Here is a 24,423-nt window from a genome sequence, read left to right on the forward strand (position 1 = left end):
GTCAGCCATCTTACCGGGCAGGTAGTCCTTGTTGTCCATCAGGTTGTGGACAACAGCAAGGTTCCTGGCCAGGTGGAACACCGGCTTCTGGATAGTCAGGGTTTCATCTCCGACCTGGACGCGTTCGAGGACAGTACCGAAGGAGCCAAGGGTGGGAATTCGGACGCCCTGCAAGTGGACGAGAAGGGTGGGAGGGTGAGGACTGGCTAGAGGGAAGATCTGGAGGTGACCTCCCCCATCCAGGGATGGTGCTTGAGGCTGGATCCTGCCCTCTCCCACCGTTTGGAGGCACGAGCTGGGCGGTGGGGAGAACTTTGGGGAGGAGATGTTGAGTCCTTCCCCTCCTCAGGAGAAAAAAACAGCACTGGAGTTTGGGCAGAACCAGGACGAGGCCATCCCGGGGGGGTCTCCAGCGACCTGGATCAGCCCTACCAGAAGTGACACCAACATTGCACAGGCCCCGTTTGGCCATCAGTGGGGACTTTTGGGGTGAGATTCCTGTTTTCTGAGGAGTTGAAGGGTGAGAGCAGGCCACGCCCCAGGGGGATCCCACCACCCCTCATGGTGCATGAGGAGGACGCGGGTGTTGCACCACCTTGTGGAGCAGGAGTTGGTCTTGAATGTAGCCAGCCACTGCATCCCAGACGGCCGTTCGCTCTGAAAAAACAAAGAAGAACCAGGTCAGGCCCCATCTCCACCAGCTCTCAGGTCCACCCCAAACATCTCCCCCTTGAGCCGCGACGCGGTGGCAGACGCCAAGTGTCAGGGCTGGCTCCGAAATGGTGACAAGCCCTTGAGTCTTGGCTGCCGGAGAGGTGGCTGCGGTTGGCCGTACCTTCAGCGGTGACGCTGGACATAGCGAAGGTGTGCTCCATCCCATCCCAGAAGTCCATCTTGGTCCGCCTCACGCTGGCAGGTCGGTTCTTGGTGGCGACAGCCATGTTGGAGGTCATCTTATGGACGTTCCTCCAAAGTGTGGGACCCACCACCCGGTGGGCCCTTTTATACCCCCTGAGTGGGTGTGCCACGCACCTCTTGTGACATCAGGGTGACATGTTCATCGCTGATTGACTGACCGTGGTGACACGGCAACCGCCAACCTCTGGTGGGGTGGCCATTAGCAGGGAGAGCTTCAAGCAGCTCAGGATGCTCCAAGCCCCGTCCAACCTGACCTCGGACCTTCCAGTCATGGACACACAGATTGGTTTGGCTTGGAGGAGACATTTGAAGGTCCATCTCGTCCAACCTCCCCTGTCTTCGGCAGGGGCATATTCCAGTAGAGCAGGTTACTCAACGCCCCATCCAACCGGACCTTGGATACATCCACTCAGACCCACAGAATGGTTTGCATTGGTTGAGTTGGATTTTTGGGTGGTTTGGGTTCCAACAGACCAGGTTGGTCCCAGCCCTGTCCAATCTGACCTTGAACCCCTCCAATCAGACTCATAGAAGGTTTGGGTTGGTTGAGTTGGATTTTTGGGCTGGAAGGTTTGGGAACCAGTAGAGAAGGTTGGTCCCAGTCTCATCCAGCCTTACGTTGGACACTTCCAGTCATAGACTCACAGAATGGTTTGTGTTGAAGGGGACCTTTGAAGGTCCATCCAGTCCAACCTCCCCATCATCGGCTGGGACACCTTCCAGTAGACCAGGTTGGTCCCAGCCCCATCCAACCTGACCTTGAACACCTCCAACCGGACCCAAAGAACAGTTTGGATTGGATTTCTGGGTGGTTTGGGATCCAGTAGACGGGGTTGGTTGCAGCCCCATCCAACCTGACCTCAGACACTTCCAGTCATGGACCCAAAGACTGGTTTGGGTGGGAGGGGACCTTGGAAGGTCCATCCTGTCAAACCCCCCAATCACTGCAGTGGCCGAGAATAAAAGTAGTGCCACGAGTGGGGCGGGTGCTGCTGCGTTATTGTATCTCATCCTATTGTATTATTTTATCTCTTTCGTTTATTTTGTTTTTTCCTCTTGAGCTGTTGAGCAGAGATGGTTCTCGTGCTCTCTTCCCATCTCGGGGGGGTCGTTGGGCTGCGGCGTGGGGCTGCAGAGCCCGGGAGGAGAGGACAACCCCGAAGAAAAGGTCCCCTTGCCGCCCTCCACCAGCAGCGGTGGGATGGGTGCAGGGACCCTCCTGCCATCGGCTTATCCCGTCCCCTGCGGGAGCCTTTTTCTGCAGCAAACCGACCCAAAACGACAACGGCACGTTGGTGCTTCTTGCTAAATGGGGAGGGGGGAGAAAAACAAATCTATCAGTTTGCTCTGTAAGGATGGAAGCATCGCATCCCCAAACAGGGCCAAAATCAGGCGGCTTTTACAGGATGGGGTTTTGCAAAGCTGCTGGTGCCAGTACCCCATGGTGACGGTCAGAGGGGGAAGAAACTGGTTGAGCCCTTAAAAAGAGGAAAAGAAAAAGGCTCGGAGGAAGGGAAAGGTGCAGTGCCGGGGTTTCCTTGCTGCTGTTCCTCCGGGATGCCCGTGCGCGTCCCCTCCACGCTGCCCTCCGGGCAGGACCGTGCTCGCTGCTCCGGCTCTGCCTCCCTGGAGGGGAAAGGTCCCGGCGCAGGAGAGTCCCCATCTCTCCCCCCTTCCCAAAAGAAACTTTAATTACCGGAGAGGTACATTATTACACCGGTGACCCACAGTGGCTGTGGGGCTGGGGGGCTGTGGTACCAGCCCTATTGCTGCCCTACCCTTAAAATGGAATTATACACTTCTAATATAGGACAATTTGGTTTTCTTTTTTCCATTTTGTTTTCCTCCCTGTAAAAGGAGGGAGCGGGGCTGAGCTTCACTCCCTCCTGGCAGGGACCGGGAGAAATGAGAAAATCAGGATCTAATTTCTCATTTTTCAAAAAGTCTCCATCTGACTTTCAGAAGCTTGAGACACTGGCGTTTTTATAATTTCAGTATGTTATACAGCAGAAGGCCAACACTTTTGTTAGATTCATGAAAAAGTTAAGAGCCCCTGGGAGATAGCCTCCCAGCCTGCAGTTCCTAGACACATCCAGGCTTACTACAACTGTAATTGAGAGCTGGAAATCTTTTTGCTGGTTTATCCACTGCACTTTGGCTTGTGCTCAGTAGCACTCCAGTGTCATATGCAAATCTATAGCCTGGGATGAGCCAGTGACTTGGAATCCACCATGACGCAAGCTACAGCAAAGACACACAGATATGCACAGTGAACATTGTACCTCTGAGTGGCTGCCAAACCTAGTATGCTAAGGGAATTAAGGCAGAATCTTACTATTGACAACTAAGCATTGCTTCAATCTTGCAAATGATGCTTTTTTTTCTCTTTTTTAACCTTCTTGCTTTAACTGACATATCTTGATATCTGTAGAAACCCGATTTCTTTCCCAGAAAGAAAGAAAATAGGACTCTGGACAATTAGAACATCTTCCTACTAATAGTAGAGGATGAACAGGACAACCTGCTTACACTATATCCTTCAAGCCACTTCCCACTGCTTAGGTTCATCTTGTATACTAATTGAGACCAGGCTCGCTCTTAATTTATTTTTTAAAAAGCCATCTCCTTATACAAAACATGTATTAAGCAAGAGTCTGCAATTTACCTTGGGCTGGTCACATCATGGGTATTATGGAACAACTTCTGTATCTTGTTGCTAGAAACAACTCCCACTTTCACCAGGTAGGAATAGGCTTCCACGTGAAAAGCCCAGAAGCGCTTCCCTTTGGCAATCCCGGTGTCGCCAATGATGTAATCCAGGGTTGCGTAGCATCCGACCTGCATGCGCTCAGACCCCAGCAGTAGAGGAAATCCAGCCCTACTTTCCACAGAGGTTCTTCCTGGGTTCAGCAGGAGATGTTCACTGTTGTACCCGCATTTGTCATCAAAAAGAAAACTGAGAACTGAAAAACAGCATCCCAAAAAATTTTCTCTTAGTTAAGTATTTCTGTGCTTATAAACTATATTTTAAGTCATGCTGGCACTAGAATTCCTCGCTTTTAAAGGCTACCAGGAACATTACGCAAGCTAACACAGTCTCAGTATGCTACCTACTTAACCTGTTTGTTAACAGTGCTTTTAAACATGTATACAACCGGTAACAGTGTAGTAGAAGTCTGGGAGCTACTGGAAACCACCTACAGCTCTTAACACCACCAGCAGCTCGTGGACATAAGAAAACCCAATACCTGGGGCTGGAGGCGTACGCAAGATAACTTCTCGGCTCCAAGGGCTAGAGATGGATCCTTTATATCCTCGAACTCTGAAGGCATAGCTGCTGTCGTCATCGAGATCAGATATTACTTTGCTCTTGCTGCAAACTTCGATCTCCTGCCACGTTGTACTCTCCTCTTCTCTATTAAGCTTATGATACTCAAGAACATAGATATCAGCTGAGTCTGTCTTCCCAGGGCATTCCCAACTGATCAGAGCTTTGTTGTACATTTTGCTCTGCTCTTCATTGATTTCTGGTATTTCTAGACCTGGAATGACAGAGATTCAGGAGAAAAAAACCTCAAATGTAGATACATGTTGCTTTAGAATTAAACACAGAAGCCCTTTGTTGAGTGGCTACAGCACTGGGGGGACAGTGGGGGGGGGAAATCTGACTCAGTCAAAGAGTGCAGATGAGGACGGGTCTGTTCATGCACTTAAATCCTTTCTGGTTTTACTTTGAAAGTTGTATTATTTATTTTTGCTGGCAACTAAAAAACCATATAAAACCCTATTCTTTTCTGTCATGCAATCACGACAAAAAGCTGCTAGGAAGACCTAGTATTACTTAACTACAATATTTTGGAAGCCAATGTAAACTGGTTCTGAATGCCATGGCATCTTAGCTTCTTTATCAAAGCTGAAGCTAGCATTGCTGCCAGGTAATGCCTTGAGAATCACAGAGGCAGAAGGGACAATGCAAGTCACAAGACTGAGTTCTGCAACTGCAGCCCTGCACAAGTTTTGCCTCTTTCCAGAGAAGCCCTTAAAGCTGTAACTCAAGAAAGACGTGATGCTCTCATAATTTACCATTGGAATGGAAGGACAAGTCACCAAGGATCTCTTCTTGCTTGGCTATGTCCATCACAAAGTCCTCGAAAGTAGTTTCAGCTGCTGGCTTGAAGCTCTTCAGAGATTCAGTAGCTTTTTGGATTCTGAAAGCACAGAAGCAGAGGGATGGCAGAAGAAGGAAAAAGGAATTCACATGGGTGCATTCCTTAAAGCAAAACCGCTAGGTTTTGCTTTAAAAAAAGTTCTCTTTTCAGGTACTTACTCACGTGTCCCAGAAACTTGTCTCTCTAGACAGAATTAAAATGCAAAATTTAAAGGCCTTTTGTACATCAGTGTAAAGATAACTAACAGGGAATCTTTTGGTTGGCAGAGCATTTTAACAATTTGGGGCATTACATTCAAAGAACAAAATAGGTGTGAAGCGCTAATGGAGCACAACTATTCAGATCAAAGAGTTTAAAGCCAGAAGAGACCTGTTAGATTAACTTGCAAATACCCGATGCAATCTCTGAGCAAAGGACTGTATCAGTGAGCTGAATGGGTTACCCTTCCACTGCAGTCCTACTGAAGAAGGCTAGGCGTTGGCGCAGGACAGAGCCCCTCCTCTGGGCTGTTTTTTAACGCACACTGTAATATAGGAATTTCTACTGAATGGTACCGGGACCGCCTCTGAGGCTCTGCAACACAAAGTACTTGCATTCAGTACTTTCCTAGCAGGTGTGCAAAGAATATGACTGACCAGACATCCCTGGAACAGTACCTGTACCTCAAACGGAAGATAATTAATAAGATACCTGACATGAAGTTGTTTTGCTGTTTGAACAAAACAAGATGGATCGGTTTCTTTAAGCAGTTCTTGAGCAAGTCCTACAAGGCCATTATTTTCCAGGAGCCCTTGAGATTCTTCTGCTTGTGTTTGCAATTTTTCCAGCCTTAAATTCTTAGAAGCTTCAATTGCCCTAAGAGCTGCGGATTTCTTCTCTTCCAGGACATGAGATAATTTCTCAAAACTCTGAGATGCTTCTTCTTTAGCTCTTTCACTGTTGCACTAGGAGGGAACAAAAGACATTTTAGACGGATCCCACAGCACTGTGGCTGTGTACAGAAATGTACTTAGGGTTGTTCAAGAGATCAGAGCAAACTAGTCATCTGTTTGACTGACAAGACTAACGAGCTTTGTTATGCTCTTCAACACTGAAAATGCAATCAGCACTGCACCCAAGCTAGTAAGCGTCTCCTATGTTAACGCAGAGAGGAAAGAGCAGGAAATTATTCCTCCGATTATGTATTGAGTTACGCACAGCGTTTGTCTAAATAGTTCATGGAAAAGCACTGTAAAAGCAAGTCAGCGTCTGAAGTCTTCATGCCCAAGACCTAGGTGCTCTTCCACCTTCCCCAGTCACCCTGAACTGGGAGTCCAGCCCAGTTTCTCCCCTATGCCCTGTAGTGCCACCTCTGATGAGTGCCCTGGATTAAAGGAACTATGAAGCACAAAGGCCATCTGCAGCAAGATACAGGCAGGGCCAGGAGCTCCTGCCAATTTTTGCCATTGCGTTTTTCAGCTCGTATGTCAGCTCCCAGCTCTGACTCTTCTGCAGGGAGATTTTGCCCTTAATTCTGACTTCACTGCAACATCCTCAAGGTAAACAGACAGCATAAATTGTGCAGCACCACTCATATACAAGAGCTGTAAGTCTAACCCACCTCTCTTTGGGTAAGGTATCAAATAAGCTTTATGTCAATTAAATTCACAGCAGCACCCAAAACTTAACTTCCCTCTGTAGGTTGCCCAAATTTCCCACACTGTCAGGATTAGGTCTTACCGTCTGTGACTCAGAACCAACACAAACTGTTCAGAAATGGTTTTGCTGGCTAACAAAAAAAAAAACCAAAGGATCTGGAACACTTCACTGTTCCATTTGGAGTCCCTGCTGTGTCCTTGCAAGGTCCATCCCCAGACAACCCACAAGCCACTCTCACCTCTGTTTCTTTCAGCAGCAGATCCAGCTGCGTGATGCGAGCTTTCACCTGGCTCTCCTTACTGATGAGGTACTCGATATCTTTTGAAAGCTTCTCCTGTTAAAATAAAACAGCAAACTGGCAGGCAGAACAAGGGCATCCCACCCAAACTGACAACAAGCACAGGTGGGCCACCCAGCCAGCACTCAGTTTCTGTAGTTACGAGGACAAGAGCCTGCCATCAGTTAGGAGCAGCAACCCTGCGGAGAACTGCTCAGTGACCCGCCATGACTGGCCCGGGACATCAGGCCACTGCCATGTGCAGGACTGGTGGCACAGCCTCTGAGGAGAAGAGGTGACAGCCTCAGCTGGCTCATCCTTCCCCAGCCACAGCAGTCACCTTCTCTCTTAGGCTAGGAACACGAGTCTTCAAGACATTACCAGAACTAATAGAAAAGCCTCATAGGTTATTAACTCATCTGTAGTAAGGTTTGCTAGAAAAATGAGTGGTTGGAAACTTGAACTTAGGAGTGTCTCTGCACTTCCTTAGTTGCAAGAGTTAACAGCTGTACAGGAAAAGCCTTGCAAACAGGCGAGGAGGCCAAAGAGCAGAAGGCAGGCTGGGATGGGCTTTTTTTTTTTTTTTCTCTCCTGTGAGCAAGAGAGGAAGCAAAGGAAGAAGAGGAGGCAGCAGCAATCATTCTTTAATAACAAAGCAGTGTTTGCAAGTCTGCCCTGTTGTATGGTGCTTAGGGAATCAACAGCTCTGCAACTTCAAAAACATACAGCGTCCCAGCAGATAACTGCCGATGCAGATTCTTCAGGAGTGCTTCTGAAGTATAAGCTAACCCACGCCACAAGGACACTTGCCTTAAAAAAGCCAGATTGTAAACCATTAACTTCTTAAACCTTCTGCATTGGTCAGTACTGATGCACAGTTGGCTAACATAAGGTGGAAGCGCTTTTAAGGGGTTCTGTTTGAAGCCTCATAGAAAATATAGTTTAGTTTCTTAGCCGCACACTATGTCACACTAATATATACATTAACAGATGTTGCACAGCAGCATGCCTCATGACTCGTTCAGTGTCCTCCAAACACACGTCCTGGCATCCTGCCAGGGGAAGTTTGCCCTTAAACCCGAGGCTCAGTGCTCTTCCCCCTTCTTAAGGCCAGGTCCAACAATATTTACTTTTACCTTAAAGGTTTTGTAGGCAGTGCTTATGGTTGTTACTCTGTGGTTTGCATGACATCCACCCGGTTTACATAGACGACAAACAGGCCTTCTGCAGGTTTCACAGTACATGTTTACCCTCTCCATTTCATGTTCTGGACACATCAAAATCTGGAAGAAAAAAAAAGAGAGCAGAGAGAATGCAGGTGTCCTTCCAAAAACGGAGGTGCTCAACAAACCACCAAAACACTCAATTATCCCACAGCAGCGTCTGACTTATCAGTGGGTATTTTTTATATTCTGTTTATCTTCCACCTTTTACATTTGTCCATGCCAGTGAAAGCCAGCAGATGAAAACAAACAGTTTCACCAGGTTTACAGTGAGTGAACCTGTAGCAATGTCTGTGTACACATCACATAGCCTCCATACTGCAATCAACCGTTTTGCTAATCCCTGAAGCTGTCTGCACACCTCAAGCTCCCCGCACTCCAGTTCGGAGATGTAAATGCAATACAGAACATGTCCACCCTGTCAAATTTAACCCTGTTCACACCGGCATCTCTTGAAACAGCTATGAACTGTTTCTTAAAGCAAGAGTTGACATAATACTGTAATGACTGAGGTCTAAGCTAGACTCTGACCAGCCACATAGCCATTGCTCTTGGAGCAACAAATGAAACGCAGCCACCACCACCAGTCACAGCCATCTTAAAGACAAAAGGCCCCAGTGTTTCAATTTTTCTGTCTGACTCCAATTACAAGTTGCTCATGCTGAGCGCTAATTCCAGCAACAGCTTAAACAGCACTGTAAAAAACCTGGTGTTCACTAAAACTCATCTTTCAAAAACTGAGCGTGTTGAAATAACTGCTCAAAGAGGGAAAAAGTGCCGCTCAACTCCAAGATCGTGCAACAGATAAAGCCATCTAAAAGGCACATAAAGTAGCATAAACACGGACACTCAAAGCTAAGGTTGCAGACCATCTCCAAAACCAACTCTCAAGCTCCAAATGTTATCTTAGGCTATGGTGAAAAGCCCAAAGACAAAGGAAATGTTCAGGAAAATTAGCTGTGCAGGCAGACATCTCCAAAAACTGCAGTCATGCTGTTAGTCTGTGGAAGCAGTTTTTCCACAGCAGTGCACAGTCACACCTAACGGAAACTGCACACTTTTATTCATCTCCTCGTGTAAGTAAGAATTACAGCCTGCAAGCTAGAGACCGAAGAGGTCAGCAGATTACCTCGTCTAGTTCTCTCAGAATTCAAGAACAATCAGCCCAGTATCTGCTTCTCCCATCCCCACCACACACGTTACAAAGTGCTCTCCAGTCTGGTTGTGAATGAAAGCGGGTTTATGAAAGGTGGGTTAACCTTGACCAGCAGCCAGACAACAACCAAGCTGCTCACTCGCTCCCCGTCCTCAAGATGATACGAGGGGAAAGATGATCATGGGTCAAAACAAAGACAGGGAAATCACTTACAAATTATCAGTTCATTGCCAAGTCAAGTAGACTCGGATAGTCAGAAACTATGACTAAATATTTTAGACCATTCCCCCACCCCACTTTTTTTTTTTTTTCCCTAGGCTCAAATTACTCCTTCATTTGCATTTGCATTTCTTCTTCTCACTCCCGCCTGGAGAGGCACACGAGGGATGGGAAATGGAGGATTACAGTCAGTGCATAACACTCCATCTCTGCTACTCCTTCCTCATTATAAGTTTCCTCTCTTCATCACAGGTCCTCTCCACAGGAGACCAAGGTGTTTGTGGCCAAGGGGATCTGTTCTCATTTCTTTTTGTCTTACTTTTGTCCTCTACACTCACAGAATGGGTGAGGTTGGAAGGCACCTCTGGAGACCGTGTAGTCCAAGCCCCAGCTGAGGCAGGGTCAGCTACAGCAGGTTGCTCAGGACCTTCTCTCGGTGGGTTTTGAATAACTCCGTTATTAGAGACTCCACCACCTCTCTGAGACACCTGTTCCAGTGTTTGTTCACCCTCAAAATTCAAAGCTCACTGGGAACTCCTGAGGCTTTGGAAGATCTCCATTGGTGGAGAGTTAACAACCTCTTTGGGCGGTTGCAGTGTTCCAGTGGTTCCAGGGTTTGACAACCTTCCGAGTCTACTCACTGGGAACTCCTGAGGTACAGTTGGCTCCCTTGCCTTCATTCCCTCCCATCAGGCACTGAGACACCTTAATAAGGTCTCCCTGAGCCATTTTTTCTCCAGACTGAACAGCCCCAGATCTCTCAGCCTCAAGAGGACTTCAGGTGTGTAGGGGCCATCGTGTCCACAGGCAGGTCCATGAAACTCTCCACGACAGCGGAGACAGGAGATGTGATGGGACACAGTACCACAGACCTATGGCACATCCTCCGCTTGAACGGCAGGTAACCGTGGCTGAAGAAGACACCAGAGGGGAAGGAAACACTGGAAACTCTTGGGGAGAGTGAAAGAGGGAACGGGGAAGGAGGGCTAAGACAACAGTGACAGGAAAGGAGAAGAGACAAATTGTCCCTTCCCAGGGGTGGGCTCACAGGGGGCGGGCTCACAGGACACAGCCAAGGGGGGTGAAGATGTCCATAAGAGCGTCCCACCCTGTGCCTGAGCTCTGCTTCCAGCAGCAATGGCCCAAGGAGCTGCTCAGACATGCAAGTTTATGCACGTACCTTCAGACAGCGCTGAGTAAGAAAGCAAGGCCTGGAGTTACTAGGAACCAATTAAGGAAGCTAATTATGGCCTTCAAGCATGAACTGAAGTCCTCCAACTTCTCCAATAACCAAAGCACCCACTGAACCTTGCTCCCAGACAGAACCGCTGTCCTGAGGATAACAGTTATTGCCCACCATGTCAGGGATGAGGTGGACTCTCCTTCCCAGGCCCAAGGGGGTTAAACCCACACCTTAGACTGAAATAACGACTTTTCAGAGCAGCACTGGCACAGTTGGAAGCCCATCATCACCCGAAGGGCTCTGAGCTTTGCACCAGGCCAGTGCCCCTGGACGCCACGGCCGCGGCACGAGGAAGCAGTGACTCGGGGCACTTACAGTCACCGTGAGGTTCTCCCAGGTGATGCCAGACACATTGATCTTGTTGCTCTCCCAGAACTGCAGGGTTTCGTTGCTGGGATGGGTCGGTGCCTCACACTTACAGCTGGGAGGAGAGAAGCCAAGACAGAGGTGAGGGGAAGGCGATGGAGGTGCAGCCCTGAGCTCCTGCCAAGGGGCAGCGGCACTTTAGGAGGAAGAAACCCACTAGGAGATGGTGAGGAAGTCCAGCTTGCTGTGCGTGTGCACAGGGTAGGCCTCTCGCAGGTGACTCAGCTTCTCCAGAGCCTCATAGATGAAGATGATGCAGATGAGGGAGGCGAAGGCTTCTTCGGTGAAGCGGGTGATGTAGCACACCAAAGAGCTAGCGTCAGTGGCCACCAGCACTATGCAGAAGAAGGCGGTCCACAGCCCAATGCACGCCCGTAGAGAGAGGAAGAGTGCGTAGTCCCTGGGAAAGCAAAAGAAAACGCAGGGTGGAGAGGGCAGCAAGAGGCTCCGAGCCGTGCCTTCCTTTGGGGAAAGTCGGCAGCAATTCAGGAGCGTGTCAAGGCTGCGGATGGTAAATGCAGTTTCCACGTCCTACGACAGACAGCCTCGGGGCTGCGGTGCAGGGTGTGGGCCCGCAGGAGGAGAGGCCAATTATTTAATTATCATTCTTTAACAATTACCTTGTGTTAATGCCTCGGAGGCTAATTGAGGTCAGGTCCCTGTTGTGGAAGGTGGTGTTCTCCCACATCACCCCGATGCCCTAACAGCGAAACCGGCTGGGTTTGCACCCAGTTACCTGCTGCCAGCAAGTTGGGGCTTCATAATAAATTTAATTGCAATAAGAGAGGTTAATCTCCCATCACAGTTGCCACAACAAAAAGACTGTCATGGAAAATATCCATTTTGCCTGAAAAGCTCCTGCTTTTTCAAAAACCATCAAAACATTTGACCAGAGAACTGTTTGGATATGTGGGTAAAATATATTTCCACTTCCAGCAAAAAACATGCAAAAAAGTGCCCGAGTTTGTACTGAGAGGAAAGCAAATCTTCCCTCATTCCCAAACCAGAGTCATTTGTCTCATCTTCCCTGTGCAGCCCATCTCGGGCATCCATATCCTTGTGGTTTCTCCTCCTCCTGCTCTTTCACTTTAACTCTAAAAACCCTGAACCACCCATCCATCCTTCAGAGACCGAGGGCTCCTGCACCGTCACATACTAAAGCAGCAGCGCGTGATGTCTGTGACACAGAAGACAACTTAAATCTACCAACTACCACTAAGAAAAACATCTTTTCTCCATCCCTGCCTTCTTCTGAAGGCGCTCGCAGCACCTGGCCGCAGCAGCCAGCCTTACTTGCAGAATTTGTAGAGGATCTTCTCGAACACGAGGACGGGGCCGGTGCTGCCGAGGATGGCGAGAGGTTGGCCAGCAAAGAGGAAATACACCACGCCGGTCACGGATGCGCCCAGCAGCGACTCCATGGCACTCTGTCCAGGGAAGAGAGGCAGCAGCGAGTAATTAAATCATTAGAGGGAAAACCACAAGTGCAAATTCACTGCAGCAAGGACTTTTGCATGAGTGTTGTCCTCCCTCGTGCCACCCAACAGAGAGAGGTGCTCACTATGTGGCTGTTGGTCGCCTCCCCCAGCAGTCCCCCAAAGGTGATTGATGACGGGGGACATGCAGGCACAGTAGAGGAAGAGGAAGGACGCCAGACACTGCAGGCTCAGACCACCCCGAAAGTCCCTCCAGAACCAGGGGGCTTTTCGCTTCACATCCCGGATCGAACCTCCAAAGAGCCTGGAGGAAGGAAAAAAAATTAAACCACTTTCGTGGAAGACCACGTTAAGTTTTCTTGGCTGAGGAAGGACAATCGCAAGCACAGAGTAACTTCCATTGCTAAAAAGAAGTCTCCTTCTCCCATTTTAGCCCCAGTAGAAACTGAGGCATACAAAAAAAACACAGAATCACAGAATAGTCAGGGTTGGAAGGGACCTCTGGAGATCATCTAGTCCAACCCCCTGCCAGAGCAGGGTCACCTACAACAGGTTGCACAGGACAGCGTCCAGGCGGGTTTTGAACATCTCCAGAGTGGGAGACTCCACAACCTCTCTGGGCAGCCTGTTCCAGTGCTCCACTACCCTCAAAGTGAAGAAGTTCCTCCTCATGTTAAGATGGAACTTCCTATGTTCAAGTTTGTGCCCATTACCCCTCGTCCTATCAATGGGCACCACTGAAAAAAGACTCCTCCCATCCCTCTGGCATCCTCCCTTTAAGTATTTGAAAGCATTAATAAGATCCCCCCTCAGTCTTCTTTTCTCTACACTAAAGAGACCCAAGTTCCTCAGCCTTTCCTCATATGAAAGATGTTCTAATCCCCTAATCATCTTCGTAGCCCTTTGCTGGACCCTCTCCAGCAGATCCCTGTCTTTCTTGAACTGGGGAGCCCAGAACTGGACGCAGTACTCCAGATGCGGCCTCACCAGGGCAGAGTAGAGGGGGAGGATGACCTCCCTCCACCTGCTGGCCACACTCTTCTTGATGCACCCCAGGATGCCATTGGCCCTCTTGGCCGCCAGGGCACATTGCTGGCTCATGGTCATCCTGTTGTCCACCAGGACTCCCAGGTCCCTTTCCACAGAGCTGCTCTCCAGGAGGTCAGCCCCCAACCTGTACTGATGCGTGGGGTTATTCCTCCCCAGATACAGTACCCTACATTCACCCTTGTTGAATTTCATTAGGTTCCTCCCTGCCCAACTCTCCAGCCTGTCCAGGTCACGCTGTAAAGCAGCACAGCCTTCTGGCCCGTCAGCCACTCCTCCCAGTTTAGTGTCATCAGCAAACTTGCCGATGGTACACTCTATCCCTTCATCCAGATCATCGACGAATATATTGAACAGGACTGGACCCAGTACTGACCCCTGAGGGACACCACTTGTTACTGACCTCCAACTAGACTGCACCACTAACCACAACCCTCTGAGCTCTATCTGTCAGCCAGTTCTCAATCCACCCCACTGTCCATCCTCCAACAAAAGAAACCCTCCAACAAAAAGAAAAAGAGACCAAACCTGAGAGCCCGTCCCCTCTTATTGCAACAGTCCCTCACTTTGAGAAGCAGCACAGCTCTACCTGGAGGTACTTACACATCTGCTTCCACCCCAAAGCAAGAAAACCTGTGTGCAACCACGCTGCGGCTGAGCCCAGCTGCCCAAATCTCCCACCCACCCAGCCCAAGGGACCAAGCTGGTAACCTGGAGCCCCTTCACTGACCCACTTCACCCCAAAACTCTGCTAGAAGGGAGGTGCGCACTCAGATTTTAGGGGCAAACAGAAAAACACCCCACCAAACTATTGCAGTTCACACCTTCCTGTCCGCTCCAGTTCAGGACCGCTGTGTTTCTCTGGCTTGCTGTGAGAAGCACTGTCATCGAGAGCTTCTGGCACCTTCCTTTTTTCCTGGTAAAATGGAAATAAGATAAAGATATGTCTTTTAAGCCACTGGCTTGTTTTGCTTTTTGGGCTGGGTATGTGACCTGTAAATTTGGGCCCCTGAGCAGCACCCCCAGCCGTGCTGCCCTCCTGCCCGTCCCCATCGTGCCTCCTTCTGCCGCAGCACCCACCTGCGAAGGGACGTTTTTCGGGGGCTCAATTCGGATGGAGGGATCCCACTCTCCTGGCGGCAAAACCATGACCTGATCCAGAAACTCATCGATGCCAGCCACCAGGTCAGCCCGGTTCTTGGCTTTATAGGCAACATCGTGGAAGACCTGCCGTAGGAGACAACCAGGTGAGAGGATGACCCATCTCGGATGTCCTAACCAGTGCAATAAGCTCTTGGCTAAATGCAAGGTCATTTTCCACAAATCGCCTGTTGGAAATGGCAGGAAATATTCCCCCCAAAGGAAAAATCTGTGCATCACAGTATTTGTAACTATCTCCACCAGGCTCCCGTCCCCCATGGCACCCCACAGCCTTCTGCTTCAAGAGGAGAAGTTTCACTGGCCCTGGCAATGCCACCACTGGGGGCAGCATGCTGGGGACCCTGGGGAGAAGGATGAGGCGCAGGCTGCAGCCCAGGTGGGATTTTAGCCTCCTGCAGGCAGCTAAGAGGGACAACAAACCCTCTTCCTCACTACTACAGAGACAGGGAGAGGTGAAGAAAGCCCCCAAAATGACCCGGAGATATCTCTTATCTCGTCACACCTCATCCGTCATGATAGTAGCCATGGACCTGCAGTTCAGCCTTTGCAGCAAAAGGAAGAATTCTCTTTTGCTAAAAGCCATCACCAAAGTGCTTATTCATCACTCCGCTCAGATAATTATTTCCCATCCTAGATAATGACATTTTTTGCCCGATCTGGCGTTTCTCCTTCTCCATCGCTCTGTGCAAGCCTGGCCAGACCCGGGGGAGAGGGGCTAGCCCAATATTTAGGGCTGAACTGGTGCCAATCGATGGCTGCTTTGCATGTGAGCGTGACAGGCCGAATGCAGGTGTGGTAACGGGATTTATCTTCTGCCCCCAGACACCCCATCCCAGCGGGTGTAGTTCATCCTCGGCACCGAGGAGGATGAGCAGCACATTCCCCACCACTTGTTCACTGAGCTGGATGAGATCTTCCTGAAGGAGGGTGAAGATGCCGAGTGGAAGGAAACGGCAAGGTAAATCCCTGCTGCCAGCTGCGGTGGCGGCCGCGGGCTCTGCCTTCCGCTCTCTGGGACGCAAAGCTTTTGCAGCTGCAGGTGCCGATGCGCGGAGCCTTCTCCTCTTGCCGCCCCGTAGCTGCACCAAAGGGGTTGCAGAGCTGAGGCTGTTTTCTTGCAACGGGGCCGATCGTGCCCGATGTCCGCAGGTGGCTGAAGTTTGAGGAGGACGTGGAAGACGGCAGCGAGCGCTGGAGCAAGCCCTACGTGGCCATCGATTGGCACCAGTTCAGCCCTAAATATTGGGCTGGCCCCTCTCCCCCGGGTCTGGCCAGGCTTGCACAGAGCCATGGAGAAGGAGAACCATCTGTTCCACCTCTGCATAAGGATGGGCCACTTTCCTTCCCCACGTTTCCATTTTTAAAGGCAGGATCCCTCTAAGGAAGACCAGCCTCAATCCATTATGCCTTCAACTGCCTCCCAAATAATGCCACTTTCCCTCAGAAGAACAGCAAACCACACAAATCAGCCACACGGACCTGCTTGCAGAGGACCCTGGCACCCACGCAGCCCCGAGGAGGCTCATGAATGCTGCGGGGGGACTTACAGTGGTAGCCCTGCTCCATCGGGGCACAGTCCTCCCGTTCCTTCTTCCGATGCTTCTGGCGGTGGGGTCGGTGGTGCCGGTGGCTTTGCCTCACCAGCGGCATCCGCATGCCCACGGACAGGGTGTGGTGGCCTGCAAAAAAAGCAGCGTTCTCATCACTCTCGATATTGCGGAGACGGTTGACGCCGCTGCCATGATTAAACCAGCACAGCCATCCCAGGAGGAAACACCAACTTCTCTTCATTTTAGTTTCACTGCATTCCTGAATGTCAGAGACCCGTCCCTTTTTCCAAGCCTGTTTTACTCTAACTTTGCAACAACAGAGCAACAACAAGCGATGGCTCCGGGTCACCTAAAAGTGCCCTGAAAGTATCAACCCTCGTCTCAAATTCCAGCTTCGGCTGGACAACACTCAGACCTGCTCATTAAGCAGCCACAGAAGGTAATTATTTTTAAAATCTTTGTCGGCACAAGGCGACAAGAGGAGATCCAATTAGTCCCGTGATAATGAAGTCTGGAACAAAAAAAAAGAAAATCACAGCCCTGTGTCTGCAGCCATCAAATTATTCTCCTGACCTCTCCAAGCCAAGAGCAGCCTCTGAGAAAACAAGCTGGGAACTGCCCAGCTCCGTGGCCAACACTCACACCACAGATGCCGCGGGGGCTTTTTCCCCTCTGTCTAAAAGCCACAACATTAAAAAAAATGTGAAAATAACTGTGCTTGTTTATTTAGAAGCACGCCACGTTTCGCTGCAGGTGATGCGTACACTGAGCACAGGACGCGGCAGGGACTTTGCGCAACGGGAAAACGCGTGGGGCTGGTGCCACCTCTCCCGACTCACCTTCCAGCTCCTCCTTCTCATAGTGAATATTGGCAACGGTGCTCGTTCTTCCCTGGTCCATCACCGCCTCCTCGTCGTGTCTCTGTTTAGCGAGAAGAAGAAGGTACAAGTTGGGGCCAGGTGAGGAGAGCTCCCTTACGTCCTCCCAGTCATCACCCATCCCCGCGGCCACGCGAGCCAACGAGCATCACACCTCTGCATGTCTCCTCCTTCAGGCACAGCCCTAAAAACACAGACTTGGAGGAGGTTTTTTTTCCCCTACCCAAATAAAACCACCTGTAATGTCACCTGTATTGTATACACCGTGAGTCCGGAAGGATTTACTAAAAGGGGAGACAGTTGAGTGTTTCAAACCAAAACCAAGCCTCCTGCTTCATTCTTGTGGTTCCTTTCGAAAAATTAAAATAGGGATTTCCAAACTGGGGGTGGGCTGGGGTGGGGAGACCCAACCCCACACTTTTGAGCACAGCCAGTTTCATTCTCCAAACGTGATACCTGCAGGACTCACTAGATGGCACTTGGCCACAGGACATGGCCACCACCAACCTCCAAAGGCCCTCAGAACCTACAAGGGTGAAGCTTCGTCTTCAGCCCAACCAGGCTCAGGCTTCTCTTGCTGCAAGCCCGCTTTCCACACAAAACTGCATTTTTCTCCTCAAAATAAAAAAGCCAAGGGCTGACAGCTAATGCCCTCCTTGGCTGAAATACCACTGCCAGCGCTGCACAAAGAGCATCTGTGCCTTAAAAGCTGAAGGAGAACTACAGGAGTTCTCTTCCCCCCTTGCCCCCGGGGCTGGGGAAGCATCACTGGGATCACCGCGCTCAAAGAAATAAAAAACCAACCACGTCTCACACTCGAGTCACAACTGCAGCTTTGAAAGGGCCTCCAGGAAACCATTCTCTTTAGAGAAGAGCAAAATACCAGAAATCTGCTTTTTATCCCCCAAATTCCTGCTTCAACGGAATGGCATCACCTGCCGCCGCGCAGCAGCGACGCTCGGGGAAGCTCACACCTCCCACTCGCCAGCCAATTTAACGAGCAAAAGGAACAAACGTTCCCATCTGGGAATGAGCTTTTTCTGGCCCCCAAGTACTTTGTCCTTCGCCGCCGCTGCCAGGTGCCTGGAAAACCTCAAAGCATCGAAACTGGGCTGGGAAAGGGGATGGCGAGCTCACTTTTGAGTTTCGGAGCAGAGAGTGTTGTTCCATCTCAAGAAAACTTCTCCAAATTATTATTTTGCTGCAGCGGTTTTTTTGTCCCAGCAGGAGAGAGAGGGATTTTTGACTGTCCTGCCTCAGTTTACCTGTCTCAGTGCAACTCCTCCAGTTAGAAAGAAAAATCTTTCCCTGGGGAAGCGTTGGTGTAATTGAGGATGAGGAAAAGTACAAAGCAGAGGTTCAGGTCCGGCTTTGAGTCCTCCCGGTGCCGGGGGAGGCCAAAAGCATCGCACGAGCACGCAAACTTCCCACCTCGGCCCCCTCGTCCCGTCACACGCAAGCTGGACTGGCCACCAGCAGCAGGAGGGAGGATTAATGTAATTAATCTCGCGCAAAGTGTAATTAATAACACTGATCCCAGTGTTATAAGGGGATGAGGGGCCAAACTGGGGGAGCTGCTCTGGTGGCGGAGCAGGAGACCCCCCTCCTTGCCCCTCTCCATCTCCATCCTACCCAGACGAAGCCACCGGTCCTGTGGCTCCCTCCTTTGCTATCGTGGGGGTCAGCACCGTCCCCTGCGGGGACCCCTCTGGCTCCTGAGCCAGGATTTGGGCTGTGACGGGGACTGGACCTGGGAGAGGACACATCTCCAGAGCCCCAAAGTGGGGCTGTGAGGGGGGGACACACGCAGGTCACAGCTGAGCATCACCAGGACGTGACCGTCATCCCTTGCTGGTGGAGACGCAAATTCCTCTCAGTCTTTGCCGTGAGCTGTAATTTCAGGCCAGATTAATTAATTCCCCACCTCTCGTTTGCCCCCGAGAGCAGCTCCTGCAGCCGGGTCCCATGGGTGCAGCGGGGGGGCGGACAGGCCCTCCCCCAGGCTAAGGAAATGCAGAAAGATGGGGGGACCACCCAGCCACCTCCTGCCTGCACCCCAACACCAGGCGCATCCGCACAAGCACCCGGTGGGATAATAGCTGAGGTGACTGGGTGGCATGGGGCTCTGTGGGGACAGTGGCCTTTGTCCCCCTGCTCTGAAGGGCCACAGCATCACCAGGGGGTCACATCGAGATGCGGAGGAGGGGACAAGGAGGGGGGGTCTGGTGGGGAGACCCCCAACAGGCATCGCCCAGGTGCCTCCCTCCCACACCCACCTTGGGTACCCCTCACCTCCCCCTTTGAGCCCCCACCCCTCCGCCTTGCAGATGCCTTACACCCCCCTTCAGCGGCCTGCTGCCCCCCCTCCTTGCACACCCCCAGCACCCCATTTTAGACACCTACCACCCTCCTTACCCCCTCCAACCTTGCAGATGCCCTTCACTCCCCTTTCCATGGCCCTCACAGCCCCCCCCTCCCCCCCGTGCAGATGCTTTGCCTCCCCCATTTGCCCCCACCCCCTGCTCCCCCTGTGTTTCCTCCCTGCCATGGGAAATGCCGCGGTGAGCAGCCATGGAGCATCCTCCAGCCACACCGGTGGCACGGCCCGCCCGGGGGTACCGGGCATCCCCCTCCCTGCCCCGGTGCCGCTGCCTCCCACCTGACAGCTGAGGACCCCATCGGCCCATTGCTGCCTGCGGGCATGGCGGGGCTGGGGAGAGATAATTGCTTGATAACGATACTCTTAAGACATCCAAACAAAACACCAACAAAAATCACTACCATCACAAAAATGAATAGGTTTCGCAATAGGCTTTGCAGCCGTCAGCTCAGGGCAAACTCAAAGCCATGCAAGATTTTGTTCAACCATCCGACTTCTATTGCCTCTCGTAGATTTCTGCCATCCAAGTAGAAGGCAAATTAATTTTTCTTATTTTCTCTTTTGACTGATTCCCTGTCCAATCAACACACCAAGGAGTAGATCGCATGTAATGCCATTCTCCGTGTTCTGCCGTCTTCCAAACTGAAGGGAACTGCATTCGAGAAAGTGCTCGAAAGCCCAGCAGTTATCACCTCTGTTTTGGACCCGCGCTTCAAGGAGATGCAGTTTCTCAGCCCCAGCCTGAGAAGCGAGCTGCACCAGCCAGTGAGAACCACGCTGTTGTGGGTTTGCAACCACCAGTCCCCATCTGCCACCCAGTCTGGGGTGCCAAACTCGGATTCCAAAGCCACAGGCGCAGATGCCGGCAGCCAGCTGCCTGCTCGCAAGGACCCATGCACCAGCGCCCCATCTCAGAGCATCTATGACATCCTTTTGGGGTAGGACCCGAGGAGAGCATACCCGAGATCCACCAGCAACTGGAAAACTACATCCTGGAGCCCCTCTGCAAGCGCAGCACCAGCTGCTGTGCTGGTGGAAGAAGAACGAGCATCGCTTCCCGGCCATGGGGCGGCTGAGCCGGCAGTACCTCGCCATCCCCACCACCGCCTTCCTGCCAGACCATGCCTTCGATGCCGGGGAAAGCACCCTGGAGCATCGGTGCACTGTCCTGGCGCCGGAGAATCTGGTCCAAATTCTGTTCTTGCATCCGCATTCTGATTTTTTAGAATGCACAATTTTTGGGATGGCGACTGAGAAATTAGCTCTTGTGGTTCCCATTGAAACACCCATTAATTCATACAACCAAAACCCAGCCAAATGAAAAGGCGATGTTAAACCTCAGCCCCGAGGGAAAAGAAATGTGCCCGACCAGGTGCTAAAAGGCGCTCTGGCAAACCACCCCCCCTCTCCAAACTGCAGTTTGCTCTAGGAAACTGACAAGTTTTCTTCCTCTGCAGCCTTAGCGAGGCTGTAGATTTTTCCACCCTGCAGGGAAAGAAACAATCCTCAAAAGCAGATGTTATTCTGCCTGCAAGGAAAGCTTTAAAATATTTTTCTTTTTTTAAAGGCAGAATGCCTAAATGGAACATCCGAGCTGGTTTCTCCATGAAAATAACACTTTGCACTTGCACAGCAAAGCAACGCTCATTAACCAATCTCGGAAAGCTTCGCAGGCATTAAGAAAACTCCAAGTAACACACCTGCGTGCACCCTGTAAGCACACGTGCAAAGAGGAATCCCTGTTTACGCACCCCGGCTATATCAAACCGCACTATTTCCCTCACAAGCCACAATGGAAAGGGGCCACGCTCCCATTCCTCGGCTCCAGAGCTCCAGCGATGCTGGGATCATGCCAACCCTCAGCCGCTGCGGGCATCAGCTCTGCTAACACCCCGCTGATGGGTCAGTGACAGGAATCTGGGAGCAGGAAGGGGATTGTACCACCCAGGCTCCCCAAAATCCCCCGCACTTAAGAGGAATGCGAATCTCAGGCTCCCCTAAGCCAACACATTTCTCACCGTGACCACTGCACTAACACCCAGAGCAGTTTTTAAGCAGCACGCACCAGGTTTAACCTCCACGCCTGACAAAGTCCCTGTCCTAAGGGCTGCCGGTCCCCTCGGCCCAATGCAGGAGGCAGCAGCAAACCCCTCCAGACAGGGCAAGAGGTGCTTCTAAGAGTGACATCCAGCTAATAACCAAAAAGCACTTAAACCAACCCCAAACTTTGGAGACATTTAGTCTTGGGCCAGCAGCAGCATGTTGCTCAGTAAGGCACGCTTCCACGACTCCCCTCAATTAACCGTCACCTCCAGAGCCCGATCTCTGAAGGCGAGAAGTTCCTTTAGGTTGACTCTTGACGTCCCTTTCCCTCCCACAGGCAACGAGACCCCAAGTATTTCCACTTGAGAGTGCAGTTCCCCTTCCACGGGCACCCAGCTCGCTCTGCAGTTTTGGATTATCACTCAGCAGGGAGTGCGGGAGTCATGGCAGCAGTTGCATCGATAAGCAATCTGTGCAACAGTTCCTAAAACAGGGGCTGCCCACAATCAGAAGTTGACTCTTTGGTACAAACTCCCTCCACACCAGTCATCACACAGGGGGAAAAAAAACAACCAAGCTATTGTAGGGCTCAGTATTACCCATTTCTCCGCAGCTGGGCAGAAATACACACTTTTGCGGCTTTTCCCACACTGGAAAATTCAAAGCATTAGTACTAAGAAAAAGACTTCTTTTTCTAATGCCTCTGTTGAAGGGCTCCGGCACGTGGTCTGCAACGAGCGAATATCCACACAAAAACAAGCCCCAAAAGTCCCACAAAGCTGCTCTACCTCTTACGGTTTATTGCTGGGGTCCCCACCAACACCTAAACCCACGTCCCACCCCCCACACGGTACATCCTTTGCCATTTTGAACTTTGCCGCAAAACATTTTACCATTTTCCACCCCTCTTTCTTGGGAAAAGAAAGAGGGAATGAGACAGCTTCAAACCGCTCGCTTTTATTTGATTTGCAGTGATCTGACAACCCCAGCCCTTCCCGCTGCCTTAGGCTTTGGGAAACAATTCAAGGGTCCTCAGCCACCAGTAAGGAACGAGCTGTTATTCATGGGCCAATCAGTAGAAACAGCAGCCCCGATCATTAGGAGAAAGTCTCATTTTTCAGTCATGGATTTTCACGGGTTTTGTTTTCAGGCCACCCAAACAGGGCGCGCTTTTATAGCCATCAGCAATTAAATTCTCTGTCCCCTCCAGAAAAGCCTTTTCCTAAAGGCGCTCTCCTTCCAAGGGCAGACCCACAAAAAGAAGCCCACACTGCCTAATCCATTTCACAGAGAATTTCAAATGCAAACAACAATTAAACAGGACGTCTTTTCCCCGCTTCAGGGAAAGCCAGTAATATACACCTTGGCAACAGATTTAGCAAATCTATCATTGTAATGCCTTTGCATTTCCCATTTCCACCTGGAGAGCAGGCTGAAAGGACTCTCATAAAAAAAAACCCAAACCAACCACAAAACATATTCCTGTCTAGCGGGTAATTTTATGAAACGATTTGAACACCTTAACGATTTGAACATCTTTTTACAGGTACAAGGCAACAAGAAACATTCTCGAGGTGAAAAAAAAGAAAACAACACCTATTCACCTCTTTACCCCAAAGATCTTTTCACCACATGGATTCCACCACCAATACACAGCTGCTAAATATCCCCGGCTGCTGCCGATCCGTAAGAAACCCTTCAAAATACAAGAGAACGCCGAGCCCGGCGCGCTGACGGTGCTGCCAGGGCTGTGAGTCAGAGCTGGACAGAGTTGCAGCCCCTGAGGTTGAAACCAGACCCACGTTTAGGCACAACCCAGGGTTTTAAGCCTCGCTACAAACCAGACCCCCGCTTTTCAAGAAAAACAGGGAGATTCACCTCAAAATAAACCACGTTCTCGATGCCAAAGGGGCGCTGGTCCATGGCCGCCACCGCCCTTCGGGCCAGTTCCATGGGGCTTCGCTTGACCTGGAGCAGAACTCGAGGGCGTGAGGACAACAAGCCCCCTACACAAAATCTAAAGAAAAGGAAAAGTTCAATAAGAGTTGCTGTTACTCACCCACCAAAGCCTACCCACTACAACTGGCCCTTTCACAACCAGGCCTGATCGCAGAAGAAAACTGAAATATCCCAATTCCCGGTTCAAACACAACGCGTGGAGCTGCCCAGACCCCACATGTGGGCTGGGCAGACGGGGGGCTCTTCTTCTCAAAACCCGCAGGAAGAGAAAGGGCAGGAGTGTTTTCCCAGCCCTGGAAGAGGCTGTGGGGAGAAGGTGGGAGGGAGGAAAAGGCTGCCCAGGAGTGGAGTCGGGGGAAGGAGAGGGCTCCATCCATAGGGGAAACGCCGTTCCTGGCCACACAGGAGGCTGCGGGACCACCCTGGGGATGGATTTGGGGGCTCTCCCTGAGGGAAACCCCATTCCCGGCCACGCAAGAGGCTGTGGGGACACCCTGGGAATAGGTTTGGAGACTCTCCCTGAAGGAAACCCCATTCCCGGACACACAGGAGGCTGTGGGGCCGCCCGGGGGACAGATTTGGGGGCTCTCCCTGAGGGAAACACTGCTCCCAGCCATGCAGGAGGCTGTAGGGCAACGACAGAGATGGATTTGGGGCCTCTCCCTGAGGGAAACCCCATTCCCAGCCACGCAGGAGGCTGTGGGGACACCCTGGGAACGGGTTTGGAGACTCTCCCCGAGGGAACCGCTGCTTCCAGCCT

At 51.0% G+C, this 24,423-nt stretch overlaps 1 protein-coding gene across 1 annotated transcript; it reads right to left on the reverse strand.

Moving 5' to 3' along the window:
* Window positions 1-3,579: 3,579 nt before the first annotated feature.
* Window positions 3,580-19,353, reverse strand: LOC309684779 (E3 ubiquitin-protein ligase TRIM36-like; the record flags this gene model as incomplete). The annotated part of the gene is made up of 7 exons (XM_082500645.1): window positions 3,580-3,881; window positions 4,167-4,460; window positions 5,002-5,126; window positions 5,778-6,031; window positions 6,964-7,059; window positions 8,139-8,285; window positions 19,345-19,353. 7 exons carry the CDS (start codon window positions 19,351-19,353, stop codon window positions 3,580-3,582), a joined length of 1,227 nt encoding a protein of 408 aa, XP_082356771.1.
* Between the last annotated feature and the right edge of the window lie 5,070 nt (window positions 19,354-24,423).

The sequence above is a fragment of the Vanellus vanellus genome, assembly GCF_965231255.1.
Source record: "Vanellus vanellus genome assembly, contig: HAP1_SCAFFOLD_179, whole genome shotgun sequence".
Lineage (NCBI taxonomy): Eukaryota > Metazoa > Chordata > Aves > Charadriiformes > Charadriidae > Vanellus > Vanellus vanellus.